General features: G+C 45.6%; 1 protein-coding gene across 12 annotated transcripts in view; it reads right to left on the reverse strand.

Moving 5' to 3' along the window:
• Positions 1 to 20555, reverse strand: part of KALRN (kalirin RhoGEF kinase) — a 483534-nt gene that overhangs the window by 75977 nt on the left and 387002 nt on the right. For 11 of the 12 annotated variants that reach the window (XM_042041538.1, XM_042041539.1, XM_042041542.1 and 8 more), the window contains one exon: positions 19925 to 20171. In XM_042041538.1, coding sequence (XP_041897472.1) covers positions 19925 to 20171 — 247 coding nt within the window. Of the gene's footprint in view, positions 1 to 1222; positions 1415 to 19924; positions 20172 to 20555 lie in introns of those variants that run through there. The other variant, XM_042041548.1, reaches the window with a different exon arrangement.

A 20555-nucleotide genomic window follows, 5' to 3' on the forward strand; every position in this document is an offset into this window, starting at 1 on the left:
AGACTCTAATCCATTAAAATCAACAGTTTCAAGACCAGAGCTCTGTCAGAGAGCTTGAATACTGCTCCAGCCTGATGCATGGGCCAACACATTAAAGCACAGGCTGTCCAAGAGACTTGGCTTTCACAGTGGTTTAGTACCACAGCCTTTCTGCAGGCAGCCCTAACCCTACAACCAGATTACATGTTCCTCCTTAAAGGCTGCAGAACAGCGGGGTGTTGTGCATTGACCTCAAGAATCACTTCCTTGGCATGAAGTGGTGCGTTCTCCCCAGGCTAAAAAAGATCACATCTTACGAAGTAGTGGCAAACTCCATCACCAACTAGTTTGCTGCTGTCACCACATAAGCATGACTAATTCAATAACTGGGGAAAGAGGACTCCTGCATTGCAAACGTGTGCCCCAGGAAACGAGTAGTCCCACCCGTCCTCAATGTCATCTTTATCTGCTCTTGATTTGGGTTCCAGAGTTACAAAAAATCCTGCATTTGAGAGAGCTTTAGTTATTTTTTAAAAAAAGAAAGACACAAAACAAAAGCCAAGTTTTGTTCAGGACATTTTGCTTGGCCATTCAGAGAACAGGAAACATCGAAATACCACAAGCAGATCTTTGAAAAACCTCACATTATCCAGAACAAGTTCAAGAGCCATATCGCAGCATAAAGAGTGCAGGCTGCGAACCCTTCAGTCAATGCATCTGAGCTGCGCTGTTCCACATAAAAGGCAGATTTTGATTTTATTTTTACAAGGCACTCCAGCTGCCCTGGCTTTCCCACATCCCTCTCAGCATTTCAGCTCAGCCAGCTTCCCCAGACCTTCCCCCATCACCATTCAGAGATTTGTGAACTGTGAGAAACAGATGTTCTCCAAGCATTTTGCTCGTACTCGAGCCCAAGAAAGACTAGAAAGGAAGAGGGGGGGAGAAAATAATTTAAGCAAATATTTCTCTTGACCCTACAGTCCCAGGGTGTTTCCTACCAGCAATGACAAAATGTAAAAACTATAACTGTAAAACTGTACCAACTCCAGCCCTCTCGCTCGCCGTGCCCGTTACCGGCTCACCCGCCGCTGTCCCTCCGCTCTCCCGGGGCCGAGGGCACCGCTGTCCCTCTCTGTCCCCGGGGCAGCTGGCGGAGGGACGCTGCCCTGCCGAGGGCACCGCTGAGCCCCCAGCCCCACAGCAGCCCCCCGGGACAGGCTCCCCACCCGCGAGCCCCACTGACCTTTGCAGGCGCAGCAGCAGCAGCACTTCGCCAGGAGCCATCCTACACCGGAGCGGGCGGGATAGCCGCGCCTGCCCGCTTTCATGCTGCCTTCGGGCTGCTCATGGCAAGGAGCCACCGGCCCGCTTGCGAAAAACAACAAATCAAATAATAATAATAAAAAAGGCCCTAAAGCAAGGGAAAAAAAAAAAAAAAAAAACAAATTGGAAGCAGCCGAGCAGCACGGCAGAGCCGCTGGCGGCCGCCGGCAGCCGCTGTCCCCGCCGAGCCCGGCGCGCACCTCCGGGGGCGGTGCCTGGAGCGGGGGGCGGCGGGGGCGGAGCGCGCCCGGCCCGGCCGGGGAGGGGGGGCTGCGGCCGGACCGAGCTCTGCCGCTGGCTGGAAGACGGAGTTTTCAGGGAGAAGAAATGCAGAACGGCGGTATCTGCGCCCGGGCAGGCGGCATGCGAGATCGGGAGCGAGAAATAAAAACTGTCTGGGAGGAAGTTTGCTAAAGCTCTGATACGTTGCGGAGGGGGGGGTTCCACCAAAGCCTTTAAAAGGCAAAACTTGTATTGCTGTGGGTTTTTTTTTAAACTTCACAATGTTCTTGGTTTCCCTTCCCGCTCCCCGTGCCATTCCTTAACTTAAGCATCTGACAGCTGAAACTCTTTACAACCAGCTGAAAATACTGCCCAGCCGGCTGATCCCAAGGGTTCTGTCTGCTTCCTGCAGCAGCAGACCTGCCTGAAGCACCGCAGAGGGAATGCCTACCCTTCTGACACACAGACCAAGACACTTGAGATCCAGAGGCACAGCTTGCTTTGGAAGGTGCCAGCCTGTTGTGTTAGGATTTCCCACCTAAAGCATAGAAAATTGGAGGTGCCAAAATCATCCTGAACCTTGCTGGAGGCAGCTGGTAGGAGAGGTCGGGCAGGATTCCAGAGCAACAGCATCATAGTTTTGCACTCTTGCATCAAAAGCTGAACAAACCCAACAAGCTACTTCTCCCAGGCAGACATAGGAATTGAGAGGGAGAAGCAGAGGGAGATGTGCCACGCTTTGTGCCGCTCTGTGCCAGGGCTTCAGCCCAAGCAGGCACGGCTCTACTGGTGCCGCAGACTGCTGATCTGGACTAAGGCTTTTGGTAATGGCTTCGGGGTAAGTGCCACTCCCAGGGGGCCAAAGGCCATTTCTGGAGACGAAGGGAGCGTTGTGGCCACAGCAGAGTGCTCACAAACCCACCTCAGGTGGCACCTGTGTGGTTGGGTGCTGTTGTCCAGGGGCAGGCCTGGACTGAGTGATTCCATGGAACCATCAGGTGGGATCATGCAGACCATGGAGGCCTCCTGGCAGAAAGACCCCAGTACCCGGTGCCAGGAGAGGGACAGAGGCCCTCCCTGAGAGACTCCGTCCACCACTGCGGCAAATATGAAACCTTCCTGCATTGCTTCTGGTTGCTCTGCAGGAATTGTTCTTTGACTACAGCCTCACTGGAAGGACTGACAACCTCATAACGATCCTGAAGCATGCAAACTTTTCTGCCAATGCCCTTGAGCACCAAGGTGTTTTCAGTACATGAGAACAAAGGGCACTGTAACTGTTTCCCATTTGCTGGGTGTTGTGTCTTTCTTTGACTTGGGCCTTTGCCTATCTGAGAGCTGCAAGGGAATGTCTCGGGGGTGCACTCAAGGCTCTTGTGCCTGTAGTAGGGAGATAATAAGTCACACCACACATGAAGCAGAAACCGAAGCTGCAGCCAGAGAAGGAAAAGGTGGGCTAGGAACGAGCTGGGACACCCTCACCATCTGTACCTCTTCCTTTCTGTGGTTGTCCCTGCCATGGCTCTCCAGGCAGCAGCTCTTCAGGTGGCTTTTTTGGCCACCCAAAGTGCCAGGCAGTAAGAAGGCACCAACTCAGGTCCTCTGAGTGATTCAGGAAACTTACACCAGGGCTCTTCTGAGAAGGCAGCTCCTCACCTCTGCTTTTTACTTCGAACTGCATCTCTCTTTTCTAACCCACCCTCACATAGCATGCCCACCTCTTGCCCCATGGGCTGGCTGCCTCCCACCTGATCTCAGCCTGCTGTGTGCAAACAGAAAAGTGGTAAGGTGAACATGTTCTTCACTGGCATTTCACTGCTCATGTGGCATCTGCCCAGACCAGCGATACAGGACCTGAGGCAGGAGCAGGCCATATGCAGCGCCTGATTTGCCAGATCCCAGCTCTTGGTGGGTTTTAAAAATCATCTTCAGAAAACCTTTAAGACTCCTCATTTAAGAAACTAGGAAACAGCCTAAGCTGCTCACCTCTAGCATTTCACCTCTAAATTCCCATGACTCTTGGAAGAGGTGTCCATTATGAGGAGCCTTGTGGGTCTCTTCCAGCTCATCATGTTCTGTGATTCTGTGTGAGCCTGGCAGCAGGACCTGGCATGGTGGGGAGGAGCCCGGGGAGGCAGGAGGGAACTGGGCTGATCAGAGCCATCAGCTGAGAGCCAGAGCGGTGGAAAAACACGGAGAGTGTGCTGGTAGAGGCACCACAGTAACCCTGCCGGGGGATGAGGCTTCGCTAAACCAACACATGGACATGGAGTCTGAGACTGTGAGGAGAGTTGGGAAGCAAGGTCATAGCTCTTGTAATTGCAGCCAAGCTTTAAAACATAATTAAGGTGCAATCTCAGCTCTTAAAAAAACTCCATCCCTAATTAAAACAGAATTGAAGTAATTATTGTGGGAGAAAGCAGGCTCTGCCCCTCCCCGATCTGCAGTTCCAGCAGTGTTGTGAAGGTTATCTCTATAAAGTTGCTCTTTAAAAACACATACATCTACACATACTCACTGATGAATTATACATGGAATAAATATTTCACAAAATAAGGCTGAAAGCCATATTCTTAATAACCACACCATATCAATTAGCCCCCATAAAGAAGAGGAGGAGACATGCTGTGGGCAGTCTAGTTCAGCTCCAGCCCTAGCTGGGAAAAACATCTGTCAGCAGTAGCAAATAGGCACTATGCTGCCAACTGCATTGACTCTTTAGCTTCAAATAGGGAATTCAGCCTTTGGGATGTAGAAGTGCTGCAGAGATTGCGTGGGGGATGGAAATCTGTACAGCCCACTTGCCCTAGGTGCAGGGCAAGGAGCTGCTTGTCTGTGTCTAGATTATTGGGCAGGATGAATTAATGTGTGACTGTGGTCCATATCTCTATGGAATTATCTGTATGTCCCCTGAGAAGGAAAACACCCCTATCCTTGCTCTAACCTGTGCCTGAGTCAAAGAATAGAGTCATAGAATGGTTTGGGTTGGAAGGAACCTTAAAGGTCATCTTATTCCAACCCCGCTGCCATAGGGAGGGGCACCTTACACTACATCAGGTTGCTCAAAGTCCCATCCAGCCTGGCCTTGAACACTTCCAAGTATGGGGCAGCCACAATGTCTCCAGGCAATCTGTTCCAGTGCCTCACTATCATCACAGTAAAGAATTTCTTCCTAACATCTAATTTAAATTTCTCCTTTTTTACTTCAAAACCATTCCCCCTTGTCTTATTACTATCTGCCCATGTGAAAAGGCAACCTCCCTCTTTGCTATAAACTCCCTTTACTGGAAGGCTGAGTCACAGGAGTTCTTTGAGGAAACATCTCCTGGCACCACACTCCAAACACTCCAATCATTACCTGGAGTGGAGGGAGCAAGAAAATTTTATGGCCCTGACTAGCTGCATCTGAAGCTCAGGCCATTAGCAGTGTGCCTGCACCATGGGCCATGTGTGCTGCCCTGCCCAACACAGATGACGGAGGGGAAGTCATCTCAGTCTAATGTCAGGATGACAAGGGAATTACTTCTGTCTGCTCTTAAATACACCTTTAGGAATTCCCTGGGCATATGAGTTCCCCTTTCATATGACATCTGAGAACGTCTGTTAAAAGCACTGTTGTTGCAGAGGGGAAATAAGTTCTAATACTTTTACCCAGCCTTCCTGAGAAAAAGTTGGGGTGAAAGATGGAACACAGATTTTTTCACTGCCTTCAGTGCTCCCTCACACCTGCAGTAGCTATTTTATTTTCTTAGGTTATAAACTGAGGGATCTATCTGAGGGAAACACAGGACAAAATAATGAAGGGATGTAAACTGGCATGGCTTCATTTTGGGTCAACACAAATGCAGTGAAATACGCCTGGCCCAGATTGCCCTGGAGGTCTGTAATGCAGAACAGCGGTGACAATATTTCTCCCATAGTAACAGGTGCTGTTTCCTTCCCCCCAGCACATGCATAGGGAGATGAATAATGTAATAGCTGTCAGAAGCATCTGTTCATTACTTATGCAAGTCAATTCCACATTGTGCGTTAGGGTGTAAAGAGATCTCTGCAGAAAATCCATCCCTATGGACATCACTGTCACGGAATAAGAGGTACTATGGTTGATTTATTTTTTTAATCCAATGAAGCTTAAGTATTAGCTACCCATTTCTTAGGGAGGAATAGCAAACCAACTATCTAACAGAAATAACTCATGGAGGGCAAAAGGAAGATGGATTTGTAGGGTTTTAAAGCTGTCAGTTAAATATGTGGTGTGGCTTGCAGAGTCAAATTCAGATAGCGTAAAGACATGCATGAAATTTAAGTTTTGTTAATAGGGAGAGGTAGGTACCTGTACAGAGCAGTTCAGAGGGTGCAGACAGGACAGTAAACATGGATGTTCTGAAAACCAGCCAGTGAGAACCACCAGGAATAAGGACTTAGCAGAACTTGTTTTCAGATTACGGTCTTATTTCAGTTCATGGAGAAATCAGGAGTTACACTGCTGCTTCAGGAGCCCAGTAGATGCTGGTTTTGTTACTCATTCTGTCACTTGCTTTCTGGGTGACTTTCGGGGAAGAAATGACCATTTCATGCCTCAATTTTCCAATGTGCAATAAAAGAGTATCAACATTTCACATTCCCTTTAAAGTGGTCTGAAACAGAGATTAGATATCCTACACTGAACAACAAGAAGAGCTGTCATTGTTAGCTATGTCTTTAAATGAGTGTGGCAAAATGTGGCTCTGGCACTATTGGCCTTTAGAATCAGCGTTAAAAGCACCTGGATCAATATGTCTTGCCTGCAAATGCTACTCATGAAACCAGGTAAATCTGAACAACTGGAGGGAAACAGATTGGCAGAGTGAAGCAGTCCTTGCTCAACCAACACATTTCAGTACATTATTCTTGGCTCTGGCTCCAACTATTTTCAACAGCACTAAACAGTCATTAGATTAAATCAAATGAACCACATTCTTTAAAAATAGCCAGAGCCTTGTCATGCCAGTTGGAAAAAACAACAAGTTTATTGGGTACTAAAACAGATAAAATAAATCTAAAATAAATAAATAAACGGAGTCATATTCCCTCCTGGCGCAAGAGAGCACAACTCCAAGGAGAGGTTTTTGGCTCCTCAGTTCAGCGCAGTGGTAGGTAAAAAAAGAACATTCTCAACTAGCTAAACCAAACAAATTAAGAAGAAATATAGACAGTCCAGAACAACCTCCACGCTGAACTGCAATGTAGGCATATGTTCAGCAAATGTTAGGATATATCATTCTTATCCCTCTGCTGTGGATGTCAGCACGGAATGGATTTATGGCAGCTTAGATGAGTTGCCATGACCTAACAGCATCCTGGCACACCAACTCTACTGTAAAGCCAAAGGCCACAGCCAGATCCATCTGCTCTGCTGTGATGGACCTCACCTTTACATACTGCTCACCCACCTCTCCCAAACGTCCCAAGTTTTACTGACACCAGCCTTTCTTTCCTTATTTACAACCTATCTTCTCTCTTTCTCTGCATTCTGTAAAGAAGAGTCTACGGAAGGAGAGAAGTTGCTTGGAGACTTATCAACGAAAGTGTCTTAAAAAGATCTTCAAGTAAAAGTGAATGACTGTGGAGCACACCACAGAATAAGATACACATATTTGGTTTCATGTGTCTCAGTCTGTCTCAAGGGAATTTAGAGTTGTCTCCAAAATATTCAGGTAGGTACAACCTAGGATAGTTTCACCCGCTCTCGGGAGCAGAACATGTCTGCAGAACACATGTGCCCCTTCAACCTCCAGCTTAACTTTGCCTCTCAGAGATCTCAGAACAGATTCCTACATTATCCAGTTCCTCTGGTTTCCTGGGCACAGGACCAATTCTCCTATATATACAGCTTCTTCCTAAGCAGTAACCATTTGCTGACTGAGTTGCTTAAGAAAACCAGTTACAAGCTGGTGCAAAGTACAGCCCCGTTACCATCCTCCCAGACCTCAGTGTAGGCTCACCTGCCCCTGGAGTGGCTCTACTGCTTCAGCAAGGTCTTGTGTGAGCAGAGGGGACTTGTCTGGCCTGCCAGCAGCACCACCAGATGAGTTATGCTCAGATGATTCTGCAGCAAAAAGCCTCACCTCACAAACCAGTGTGACCTGGGAGGCCCCGTAAGCGAAACCACACACCACATTGTGTTGGTACACTATCGATTCGTTGCTGGGGAACTGTGCTGGAAGGTGGGCACATCCTGAACGAGCTACTGGTCAGAATAAAAAAACCCCAACCCTTTAACAGAAAAGAATGAAATAAAAATTTAAAGCAGGTTTTGTGTTTGTTTCCTGAAGCACTTATCTCCATTAGAACAGAGACATATCTTTGGGAGTTACAGCAATACCCAATGACAGAAGACAAGGAGCATTAAAGCGCTGCCTTTTGGACATGTTTTGGCTCCTGTCTTACTGTGTTGGGCCTCGGTGGGGAAATCACGAGCCTATCTCAGCCCATCATGGTCTGCTTTCCAAGACAAACAGGCACCTCACCCACTTGTGCATGACAAAGGTGAGTTGTTCCAGCAACTACAAACTAACAGTGTAAGAAAAATATTCCTGACCTGCTTGTCCCAACTTGCCTGAGGTTGTTCTATTTGGATGGTAGAAGCCACAGCTGATTTTCCTTTAAATGCCATTTCTCTTTCTTTAGAGTAAGTTGTTACCTGTTTTGGTTTGTTTGTTTGTTTAATGGAAGAGTATTCAGATTATTTTCCTGAGATGTTCTGCAGCAAATTGCAAGTTCTTTCATCACCTCTCCCCCATCCAGTACCCAACACAAACAGCGTTGAAGGCAAGCTAAAAGAAAAATTTAAAAACTGGCATACACTATTTGTTACTTAGAGAGAAAATTTTCTCTGCTTGGCCAATCTGGGGGAATTGCACTGGAATTAAAATAAAATTCAATGTCAGTATTGTAAAGGCTTATATTTATTTGGGCCAAATTACTGCATTAACTGTATTTTCCACTTCCCTTTTATTCTAAGGTAAAAAGAACGCAGAGGAGTTCTTACCAGGCAATGTTTAAGATGGCAAAGCTTTCTGATTTACAATACCAGATCTAAGACAAGCATAAAAGAATCTGTAAAGCTGCTATTGAAACTTATGGTGGGTATAAATAACAAGAGCACATATAACAGGCAGCCTGCTGCGCAGAGAATTGAAAAAAAAAAAGTAGTTTTAAAGCTATTTTTATCAGCTGGTGGAATGACTGGCTAGAAAACAACCCTTCTTCTTTTTTCAGTGTGGAGAACCTCTGCCTGCTTTCATTCTTTGGTGTCCATATAGCAGCAGCCAGGATATGTTGAGGATGTTAGCTCTCTGACAGGCAGGATTTCTGCTGATATCTTGTACAGAAATGCTGCTCCTGGGAATGCCAGTGAGTGATTGCCAGTCTAGCATCGAAAACTCTGGAAATCCCCCTTCTGCTTGGTACCATCAGACATTGCCAAAAGCTGGATTTCCACGTGTTGGAATTTCCAGTCACCACAAGACAGAAAACCCTCTTGTCTTTCTGTGAGAAGGACAAGTACATGATGTCATGGAGCACTTTTTAATTCCTATGTTCAGGCAATCTCTTGGTATGTAACAGTTCCACATTACATGATAGTTCCATGAGTACTTTGAGTTGTCAAGAGCCAACAGTCCTGCCAAATCCTTTTGTTGCTTTTTCTGTCTCTCCCAGGTGCCTACTCCTTCCTCCTGCTTCCCCTGTGCCAACAGAAATGTTTGTGCAGCCTCACAGTGAATCTGATCCGCAAGTGGAGCCAGGTTAAAATTAACCTAGTGGTCAAAAAAGGCTTTGTTTTAGCCCAGATCAGTTCCTTGGTTTGCCTTAGCTCTCCTGTCAGTATTGCTCAGATTTCACCGCTAAAGCCTCAAGCTGTGTGGCTGTTGCATCACCTGTACCACTGTGCTGTCTCCTGGTCTGGGTGATCCCACTTGCTGTGGTAGATCCTGGCTGCTCAGGCAGGCACAGGACACATTCCTGATACTCAGGGAGGTTAAGCCTCCCGGTGTGAGACAAAATCACTACTTCCAGCTGGCTGACAATCTTCTGCTCAGCTGGGAGAAGCACCAGCCCCCGGTGCTGCTGAGCCCAGGCCTCTCTGTTGTGCCTGCATGTCCTGTTTTATGATGGCAATCAGAAGCTGATGGGAGAGGGATGAGTATTTTTGCATTTTTACATGCAGAAAGGCACATCTTTGGAATAATGAAAGGCTGCAGCAGATTGAACATTGCAGAACATGTCGAGCTCACAAGTGAAGGCTGTGTCCCAGCAGTTGTCCTGTGGAGCAGCACTGTGTGTGCACAGCACAACCACAGCAGATCTGTCCGAACAGATGTGCAATGGCCATGAGGGTTACAGGGTGTAAAGCCTGAACTACCTTCCCCAGCCAGCCATGCACAAAGCTTTTTTCAATAAGGTTTTTCACAGGTCAGATTGGCACCGAGAGCACCCCGATTCCTTCACACCGCATGAAGCCTAATTTGACTTTTGTAGTCAGTGAAAGGAAAAATGTTCTTATTCCACTGAGTAGGAGTCCTGCAGAGTTAGTAAGTTCTTTGGTGCTTTTCTGAAGAGCGTCATTTGGTTCTTAAAGCCAGAATCTGTTCTCTGGTACCTAAATGCAATTCCCATACATTTCCAAAGAAATTGGATATATGTTTCTTGGCAAAATGCAGCTATTAACTTAAAATCCTGAAAATACATGAAATCTACAGAGAAAATAAAGAGCTGGGTACAGTCTGGAAGAAGTAAAATTGAAATGCACAAAGACCTAAAAATACCTTTTAGAAGTGTATCTTGAGTTCAAATATTTCAGTGTTCCTCCCTAGTCTAGGAAATAGAAAAGTGCCCTTGAAAAATGAACACTGGGTGCTTCTGTTGAACTAGTAATCTTTTTGGTTTGCAAAAGCAAGGGGCAATGAAACCCTGTAGTCTGGCATCAGGCACTTTAATGTTATCAGAGAGAAAAATGGAACCTTAGGTTCACTTCATGAAAACCAGAGTCACCAACACTCATGAGCTGCAAATTGTCTTGCTAAGGAGAAGAAGCCAGCGCTGCTTTATCAGTTAAGTGCTGGACAGTGTAAGACTACTGTTTTTATTGGAAGGCACACCTTTAGGGAGGCTGGAGGCCATCCCAATCTTTCCTGCAATATGCAGGCAAGCTATCTCTAAGCTGTGTAAAATTTAATTTGTATTTTGCAAACTCTGGAAAGAAAAAAAACAACTTATATGTCTGCATTGCAATTCTGCAGAATCAATGAATGTTCAATGCATTTATGAAGAATATATGATACAAATATAAAATAGCACCTTCTAAGAAATGCTTAGGACATCCAAGGACAAGAATGGCTTAACTTCTGTTATCCTGTTCTAGATTGTGAGAGACTTATTTAAACATATTTAAGGAAAATACAGTCAAATATGGACTCTGCCTTAAAGAAAAGTACAGTTCTGGAGCAAAAGACAATATTTTTATGAAGAAATAATATTCTTTATGAGACCAGCTAATATGAACGGAAAAAGATACACTGGCATTTTTGTAGATGACCTCCTGTTCTAGACTTTTAGACCATCATAGTGGCAATAACATTAACTCTACTTTCTAAAATTTGGGATTAATCTGAACTAAGCAAATTTGACATTGTTTCAGGCTCTTTTGCAAAATGTGTAACCTGGGAATAAGTGCTCTGACAAAATGCTTGCGTAAATGACAGGAAAATCAGGCATCTTGTGTCAGGATCAATAAATCAAATCTGTGCAGTGTGCTGAAGCAGATACACAGAAACATAATTTCTATTACTGGAAATACATTATTTAATAGACATGTGCTTCGCACCATAGTTTGCCTATCTCCTGCTCAGACCAGTCAGGGAAATGTGATTTTTTGCAGAACTAGTTCACTTCAAAACATGCTTGTAAAATATTTGTTTAAGATTAGCCATGAAAGGACCAGCCCAGCAGTATACAGGCCTTGCAGGGTATAAATACCACATTTAGGATTAGTCCCTTTAGCTGTCTGGAAGCTGAAAGAGTGGGGAGGCAACATTTTGGGGAAGCCAAAATCATCAGATATTAGTATTTGTCTTACTGCAACTCTTGCAAGGACCAGTAGTTATAGATTCAATCTTTGTGATGGTGCTATTAGAAGGTACATCCACGGTTTAACATTAAGTTAGTGGAAATGTCAGGCCTGAACCTAGAATCAGCGGTTTACTTTTCCTTCAGGCTTAAACTTCTAAAAGTTCAGGGAAAAGGATCAGGAAGTAAGTTACAGAATACTGAACAAAGCAGAAAACCCTGAGGAATGCCAATGGGTGGTGGTGCACTGAAGCTGGTTACACAGCAAAAAGCCCAGGCAAACAACTCCCATCCGACTCTTCACCGCACAGTCCTACATGGATTATGGTTCAATGTCCATCTGTGAAAATGCTAAATTTAGTCTGTCCTCAGAGGAAACACAAGACACAAGTCATGCACATGCTCCAGCTGATCTTTGAGGATGACCTTCCTGTCAGCTCCATGGGCCAAGCGCTACAGAACAACCCCCCCTCCTCACCACACTACTGTATTTCAAGACTCACGACCAAATACAGAGCAAACAGACTTTACTCAAGGAGCTATTTTTATACCCTTCCTCTGGGTGCTTGTTTTTCACTGGTGGGGCAGAGGCGTGGGGATGCTCTGGCTGCTGGCTTTGGGTCAGAGCTAGTGTAAAACCTCGTGGCACAAACTGAGCTGCCTGCTTGCTCCGGTGTCTCTGCACTGCACTGAGGCACCGCAGCTCCCAGGAGGAGAAGAAACAGAAGGCATCTATAAGGTTCCTTTGCAGCTAATAAATGGAATATTCAGCCCATTTTCAGCAGGTGCTGGCCCTGGATAACTGTGCAGAGTGCTTTGGATAATCCCTGACCTGCTCTCTTGACCCTGAGTACCACAGCAGGAGAGCTGAGTCCTTTCTCAGTACAACAACCACTGCTCAGACTCTGTGAGCACCATTTGTACAGTCCCTTCAAAGCCCTCTCTCCCTGCTCTGATCCTGCTAACACAAGGGAAGGCTGAGCTCTGCCATTCTATGAACAGACACCTGCTGGGATCACTGGAGACCTGGGGACTGGCTTAGAGTCAGGAAGATGCCTCTGGTCTTCCCCAGGCCGTATGGGATGCTGCATAACCCCACATTACTCTAGGAAACTACCTCACTTAATTAATTACAAGTCTAGTATTTACTCAGTAGAACTGTCTTTGGTCTTTGTGATTTCCCAACAGCTGGGACATCAATATGTGAGCAATAAAAATTAAAGAGTCCTTTTCCAGCATGTGTTTGAAGACAAGTTGGGAAAAAAAAGACTGATGCAGTCTTGTTTGACTAGGTATGAATAGCTGAAGTCCTCTCAGATTGTCCCCTCTTAGAGGGCTTGTGGGGCCAGGAGAGGGCTGTGGCCACCCACTCAGCCATCACCTAAGCAGCCAAGGGCCAGCTGGAACCTCCCCTTCATGAGCTGCAGCTGAGCAGGGAGGTTCTCACTTCTATGCAGGATAGCAAAAGGGGTATATCTGGGTTGGCTTAACCTGGCCATGGAATGCATGGGCTGACCCCAGGAAAGCAGGCTGGGAAGGCAGACAGGAGAACCAGGAGGGCATGGGGAATTTATGACCCTGGTCTTCTCCAGGGGCTGTGGAAGGAACTGCGGTTCTGAGCCTGACACAGAGAGGGATACCACTACTGAGTTTCTCCACATTTTCCTTGCCAGACCAGGTGCTGAACTCTTTGTTTTTCTTGGTGAATCTCAGCAGTCCACAGCATTTCAAATTCCCTCAAATTTTCTTTTCCAGTGATAAAACCAACATAGACACTGTACAGTGAAATTTGGGGTTAAGCTAACAGCAACTAGGTGGATAAATTTTACCCCCTGTCAGAAGGGAAAGCAAAGACAAAGCAAACAAGAAAATTTGCAGGCCTTCTCTCTTTTAAACAAAGAATCCAGTGTTTAAAATAATAAAAATCCACTGTACAAAAGCAAAGCAACTTCCCCCAAAATAGCCTTTCCTGTTTTATCAAAGCATTCATCAAAATTGTCCTTCTCCACAAAAATAAAGTTCCAGGTAGAGTACTGGAGGCCTTTTGTTTTGACTAGATAACTGAAGCTGAAGCAATAAAGAGACTTTATAATAATAACAATAAGTGGCTTTACTGGTACCTGGTATGTCCTAAACAAATCCCCATGGCTGAATGTAGGTGTTAATATCTAGTGATGCCATACTGAAAATAAAAAATAATGAAACAGAAATACCACAGCAGTGATATAGGGCTGTTCATAAGCCATGGGAGTGTGGCTCCAACAGCCTGCACACTATCTGCACCTTGAGAGCATGGCTCCCACAGCCTGCATACGAGCTGTGCCTGTGACTTGTAGTGGAGGACACATATCTCCCAAGGATTTTTCAGTATAGTTTTGTTTTCTTGATGTACCCATCAGGTAAGATCCCTGGTAGAGCTACAGGCATAGTGATATGAATCCCCCTACACAGGTACGGCTCATCCTCTCAGCCTTGACTTGGCTCACCTCTTAGACACAATGAAAATCAGATTGCATCACCCATATTGCTAAATATTTGTTTATTTTTTATTCTTTTGGAGATAACTGAGCCCAGGAGAAGGTATAAGCTTAGATAACACTAAGGACGGATACTTTATGGGTGTCTGAGTTCTTCTACAGGGCGGCTGTGAAGTAGGAGAAAGCACAGAAGTGTGGGATCAAAATACAGCAGTAGGGAGGGGAGTCAGGCATCACCAGCTCTCCAGCACTGCGGCAGACACTGCCCGCTGAGGTAGAAGGGAGTGAGATGATGGGGAGAACTGTGAAGGGTCATCAAAGTGAAGGCAGACAGACATTGTTTGATGAGAGAGAGGAGGGAGACTCAGTAGAGAAAAAACAAGGAAAAGGGTGACCTGACTGAAATAGCAAAGTGGTTTTGAATTCTTTCATCTTTATTTTCCCATTCCTTTCACAGCTGCATGGAGTCACACTTGGATTCTGGGGCAGAGGAGCAGCCCTGAGCTGGGCTGTGGCAGGCCTTGGTGCCAGCCCACAGAGCTGCCATGTCCCACCACGCTGGTGACTGACTTGTTGCAGCTGCTCTATTGCAACCGAAAAGGGGTGAAAATGAACATTTCCTGATGGGATTTTAATATGTAAGCCATGTCTTGAACTTTTAACAAGAATGCCATGAGGCCCTTAATGCCAGCAGAAGGGGTCTACATGACCTCTCTTGAAAGACAGTCTGTACTACAAAATTTTGACTCTGAACACCCTTGTTGGATCAGTATTAGGAACAGAAGTGAGAGTTTGTTTTTTAATTTAAATATTGCATATTTATATTGACAATGGGAGCCTGAACACTGTTTGTTTAATAGAAACCCCATGACCAGCTTATGTACCAGTTAAATCAACCGTGTTACCTAATGAAATGTTTCCTTTAGTTCAGAGCCTTACAAGCATTTTAATCGACCGCTCTTCATTAAGACTTTCAAAAACAAAAACAATTTCTCAGCCTCCACAAGGACAAATGAAGGTTTAATGCAGCACACTAAAACTTCTGAATCGTCCTCACACGGCTCCCCTGGGACATCAGGAATCATTACCATCAAATACGTTTGCAACAGAGATTGTTTAAAACACAACCGAGAGAGTGCGTGAGCCAGGGCAGATCGCAATTTAAAGCTCAACAGGAACAGGGATATAACAAAAGCAGCCTAGACTCTTTTCCCTCACTAAAACCCAAGATGTTCTTAAAAAACAGAGATGTGGGAAGAAACAATTATGCTTTTCCCTACACAGAGGATTCTTCTGAGTTCAGGAACTGGAGGAAAGAGTCTTTCAAACATGGCAAGAGCTGGATTAGCCTCACCAGCTTTGCACACTAATGCATTAAATGACCTGCTCTTTCTCCCGTGGAGAAGTTACCAAAATGCAGGTCTCAGTGTGACTTCTTTTTCATTGATACCGCTCTTCTCACCAGCCTTGTTAAATCCTTATTCTGTTCCCTGCTGTCCCATTCCAGCCTCCCATGGCACCTACCAGCCCCAGGCTCTCTTAGGCTGCGGGTGACTCCTGAACACGTGAGCTGTGATTGGCGCCGCACCAAAGCTCTCATCCCTCCTGCCCAAAGTCTGGCACTCTGCCAGTGACACACCAGGACAAAGTGACCCATCTGGGAAGTGCAGGCAAGATGGGCACTCTGCTAACATACACCTTGGAAGATCTCTTCTGCTGGAAGAGAGCCAGCTGCTTCTCACTTTGTTCTGGTATAAGGACCCACCACTGCCACCAAAGCCCTGCTGTTAAGCGGCCTTCAGCCTGCACAGTAAGATGTTTGCACAGCATCTTTAAAAAATATATTCCTCATCTCCTCCAGAGATATGCACCAGACACAAGTATCCTGTGGGCAGGATCTGGTTTGGGGCCCTGAACGGGACCTTCCTCTCACGTATCATCAATCCAAAACAAATGCCATGAAACCCTACCTTTTTTTATAATGCCCTCTTTTTCTTTTTGTGATGGAGGTTGCTTAAAATTACTGCAAGAACTAGCCTTTGTTACTCTTTGAATTACTCCGTGTGTTCAGTGTTACAAGAAAAACACTGTGTAAAGGGTCATAAGACAAAGACTTTTAAGATCAAGATTTCATCTAATTGTTTCATGGGCCAAATTAAAATTTGGAATCTCTCAGTCAAAGTTAACAGGTTGACAGGAATATGCTTGGTGCAGTGTGCTTAATGAATATTGGCTAGGTCATTAAGTTACTTTCTATCCAAGTGGATTTCTCTCTCAATTTCAAATTTATAGCTTAATACCTTAGAGCTCAATTATATGGTAAAAGAGACAGAAATAACAGTCACAGCTTTCCTGTAATTAGTCATGTAGGATAGTTCAAACAGAGCTTCATTTCTGGTACCAGAGATCTTTCTTTTTCCTTCCTAGGAATGCTAGTCAGAAAAGAAAACATCCTGCAAATTCTGGAGTCCAGTAACAGAGACTGCAGACAAGTTCCTTTTTCTCAATCATCTGTGTATCACTTGCAAAAGGTTAATCCCAGAAACCTGTTTGCCTTTTTACAGAGGGTAATTGCAAACACTGTCAGCTCACATCAGAAAGGAAGGACAGGCAGGAGGATACTTGAGCTCTGAGCTGTAGTCAGGTCTTGAAAAAATCAAATGTGTATCCTCCAAAGGAACACAGCCAGGAGTCAGACAGAAGGCTGTGAGACCAGTCCTTAAAGTCTCTGCACTCTTACTGATCAACAAGAGAGATCTGTACAGATATTTCATTACAAAAGGTAGGAAATGTTCTCTTCTGGGTTTGTTCTGTTAGATTCACACCACATCTTTCCCTTTGCAATATTTTATGTTAATTCACCACCTATTTTCAAAGGAATAGTGTAAAAGAGTGAGGAAGAGCCAGACACAGCACATGTTCAGTTGTGAAGTTTGGTTTTGCATTTCCAGTGACTTTCAGTTACTGTTCAGAAAGGCTTGATGAGGACTTGCACTGATGCATTACAAAATGTTCTGGTGGTCCCACCAAATCTTTCAAGCCTTCATCTGTTCAGGTGTTGGTTGACAAGATTACTTTCTTTACTTTTTCACTTTAAGGACAATAGGTAGCTTCTGTGAGCCACGAATTACATTTATACTCCACCATTACTTACAATAGGACCAAACAGTAATTTGCAGTTTCCCTCTATGCAGATGTAACTATGTTTTGATACTTGGCAAAACTCTGTACGTTTCTAAAATAGATGCCAAATTCTATTATTAGAAATGTTAAGTTTTGAGTATAGGTACTTTCTGTTCTTGAAATTACAGTGCTTGTAAAAGCAAAGAATTATGTGCCTTGGTAATTGCAAGCAAAATCCAGCTATTAACCTGCTTTTCTGCAACTGTGTATGTTTACATACTTGAAGCAGACCAGGAACATCATTAATGTTGATGTAAGATGTGCCAGCCTTTGTTCTGGGTTGTAGAGAGGGCAAGAAATTGCGGAAGCCTGGACCAAGGGATTCTGCACATGACCTGTGCCTAAAGCTACTGGAAGTAGAGAAGGGCACAACTCTGAATAGTCAGAAACCATTTGTCAGGCTAATCTTTCCAGCACTTCATGAGACCAGCAGGCTCTTTCAGCAGCTACTGCATTTTCCCCTTTAAACTTACTCTTCTTTCTTTATTCCCAGCATCTGTTCATTCAGTTTAAACAATTTCCTGTTTTCCTAATAGAGGGAGAACTGATTAGACACAGAGCCTATTTGCTGTACTCTGGCCAAAATTGTGGATTGGGTGGTTATTTTTACTATTTCTAGCTGCACTTCTGGAGATCCCATTAATTCTGAGGCTCCCTGATACAGCTTTGGTATGTGCAGGAAGAAAACTGAGGCCAAGGGGAAACAGATATAAAGGAAATAAAGGCCATGAATACATGGCTGGAGCCAGCCAGCCCCAAACTCACTCAGCACTTGCTCAGAGATGCTGGGCCAAGAGGCAGCTCCTGCCCAGGAGCAGTGGCAGCATGTTAAGTGAGGAAACCTTCCCACAGGCAGGCAGAGTGTGCCAGCAAAGCCTCGGTGCTCTGCTGACACAGCCTGGTGGCTCCCAGCTCCCAGCGGGCTCTGGTCCGCCAGCCACAGCCCAGCACTGCGCCCATCCTGCCCTACCCGCAGTGCAATTGTGCCCTGAAACTCAGTCAACCATTCCAAAAGCAGGGTCCCCATGTGCCCTGCTAGCCTCCAGCCCCTGCACCACCGTGTCTTCATCCTCAGGATTTCCTGCCTCCCTTTTCACAGCCTACTCTTGCAACATTTAGTTTTGTTTCATTTAAGAAAAAGCTCTACAACCTGACACTCTCAAATGCAGTTTGAGCGGTGTCTCACAGTGCCCTTGAGCGGAGACACAAGCCCAGCTGCTGGACCATGCACACAGCAGACATGTCCCCAGCTTCCTGTGAGTCATGCCAGGCAGTGACTGCTCTTACCCAGACCAGGCTGATTTTCAGCTTCACCTTTCTGTTAGTTCACAGATAACTTGCATGTAAGGAACTGCAACATTTCTCAGCTGAGGGCCAGGACAGTCTCTCATGGCAGCAGCAGCAGGGCAGGGCCCCAGGAATGCAGCAGGAAGAAGAGGTGGCAGCAGGTCTAAGAAGTGCATGAGGAGTTTGGAGTTCACACTGCAGAGAGAGCTGACAGCTGAGGGGATCAAATCTGAGAGAAGCTGAGCTCTCCTCCCCTGGGTTTGGATCAGATCCTCTTGAAGGGAAACTCTGATAGCAGACTCTGGCCCTATGGCACTGCTCTGTCCTGGGCGTGTGTCCTGCCCCCAGCCTCTGCAGTGGGAGTGTAGGCAGGGAGTGAGCACAAACTACAGCTCAGTTTCAGTGCTTTTTCTCCAAACAAACAAAACCACCAAGCCTAATTTGCTCAAGCAACAATGGATGAAATTCTATTTCTCTTAATGCTGAGTGGAAAAAGAATTTAAAAAGACAGTTCAGGTTGCTGGCTTCCAGTTGGGAGTGGGATGATAGGAGCCTCCCTGGACCTTACTTGCATTGCGGATGGCCAGAAGTAGGGCCATAGCCAAAAGGAGAACTGTTCTGGCCACACTGAGCTGAACCAATCCTGGTCTATCAGTCTGGAGCATCTCCTAAGCCTGGGTGCATGGATGCTGTAAGTGGGACACATATTGCTTAGAACAGAACATCAACTAAAGAGGCCACAGACACCACAGAGACGAACAATATTTCACCATCCGTTGTGAGTGAAGCCCAAGCTCTCAGGATAATACCAGCAACATGTTTTGTTCCACACTGATTGTAAAGGATTCTTTCCCCATTGTACTGTGCCATTACACACAATGTCTCCAGTTCACAAGGTAGTAGAGTTTACCAGTACTCACTGGTGGCCTCTTTGCAATTACAGACAGGATATACTAAAAGAACATGAACCAGTGTGCACTTTGGCAGTCATAAAATAACATATCCATAATTTGGGGCACCCTGGGTGTATAGACAGCATGGCTTTCCCTCCTTCTAGGCCTTTAGGCACTGAAAACAGTTCCCCTGTTGTTTAAAGGTCTTATTTTTATCCAGAATCTCAAGACAATGATTACCACATAGCAAAAGACGCACATGTACAAACATTGATTCATGGACATGGAGTCAGGCTGTGCTGTGCCCATGCACAGGGACCTGGGAACAAAACTCACCAAGGACTGAACAGCCTTTTACCCACCGACTGCAGGAGCAGCCCAAGCAGCTCTGCACTTACATGATACAAATGGGAAAACCCGAAACAGCCTTAAACCAGCTGAACTGTTGCCTACCTTTTCCTGAAGGGAAGAAGCAATCCATCTCCACACTGCTGCGGGAGTGGGAAATGCAGAGAGCGCTGCTGGGGACCAGACCCTCCTGAGGTGGGCTCCGCTCTGTGGTCCGGACCAAACACCAGCCTGGCCTCTCACTCGGCCTCTCCAGCAGCTCCACTGTCTGCCCCACCTGAATGCTCAGCTCGCTGCTGTGGCCCGCTGTAAAGTCCTGGAGCACCACAGTTAGTTCACACCCTCCAGACAACTGCCCAGGTTCAACAGGAAAGAAAAAAAAAAAAAAAAAAAAAAAGAAAAGGAATAGATGTTAGCGAGGGTAGGATGAAAGCAATCATCTTTGCATCATATTTACACTGGCAAAGACAGGATTTGTGTTCCTTAGAAGCCAAGTTAATAATTTGTTTTCTCAAAGTTCAACATGTTGTGGTCCTGGTTTCCTTTACTTCTTATTGATTTTGCTGGGCTGAAGTGAGACACCAAAGCTACCCACCCAGTAACCTTTTGAATGCTAGCTGTGGGGGAGTTTTTGAGTTGTGAATTTTCTAGCTGCGAGTGTCCGTCAGAAACCCTGGGGGTTTTTTGTTGCTTTAATTTCTGGGGTCACTTTCTAGACTGGCAATAGCCCAGGCTG

The sequence above is a fragment of the Corvus kubaryi genome, unplaced genomic scaffold (assembly GCF_017639235.1).
Source record: "Corvus kubaryi isolate FWS band 111438036 unplaced genomic scaffold, C.kubaryi_AGA036_p1.0 37396, whole genome shotgun sequence".
Taxonomy (NCBI): Eukaryota; Metazoa; Chordata; class Aves; order Passeriformes; family Corvidae; genus Corvus; species Corvus kubaryi.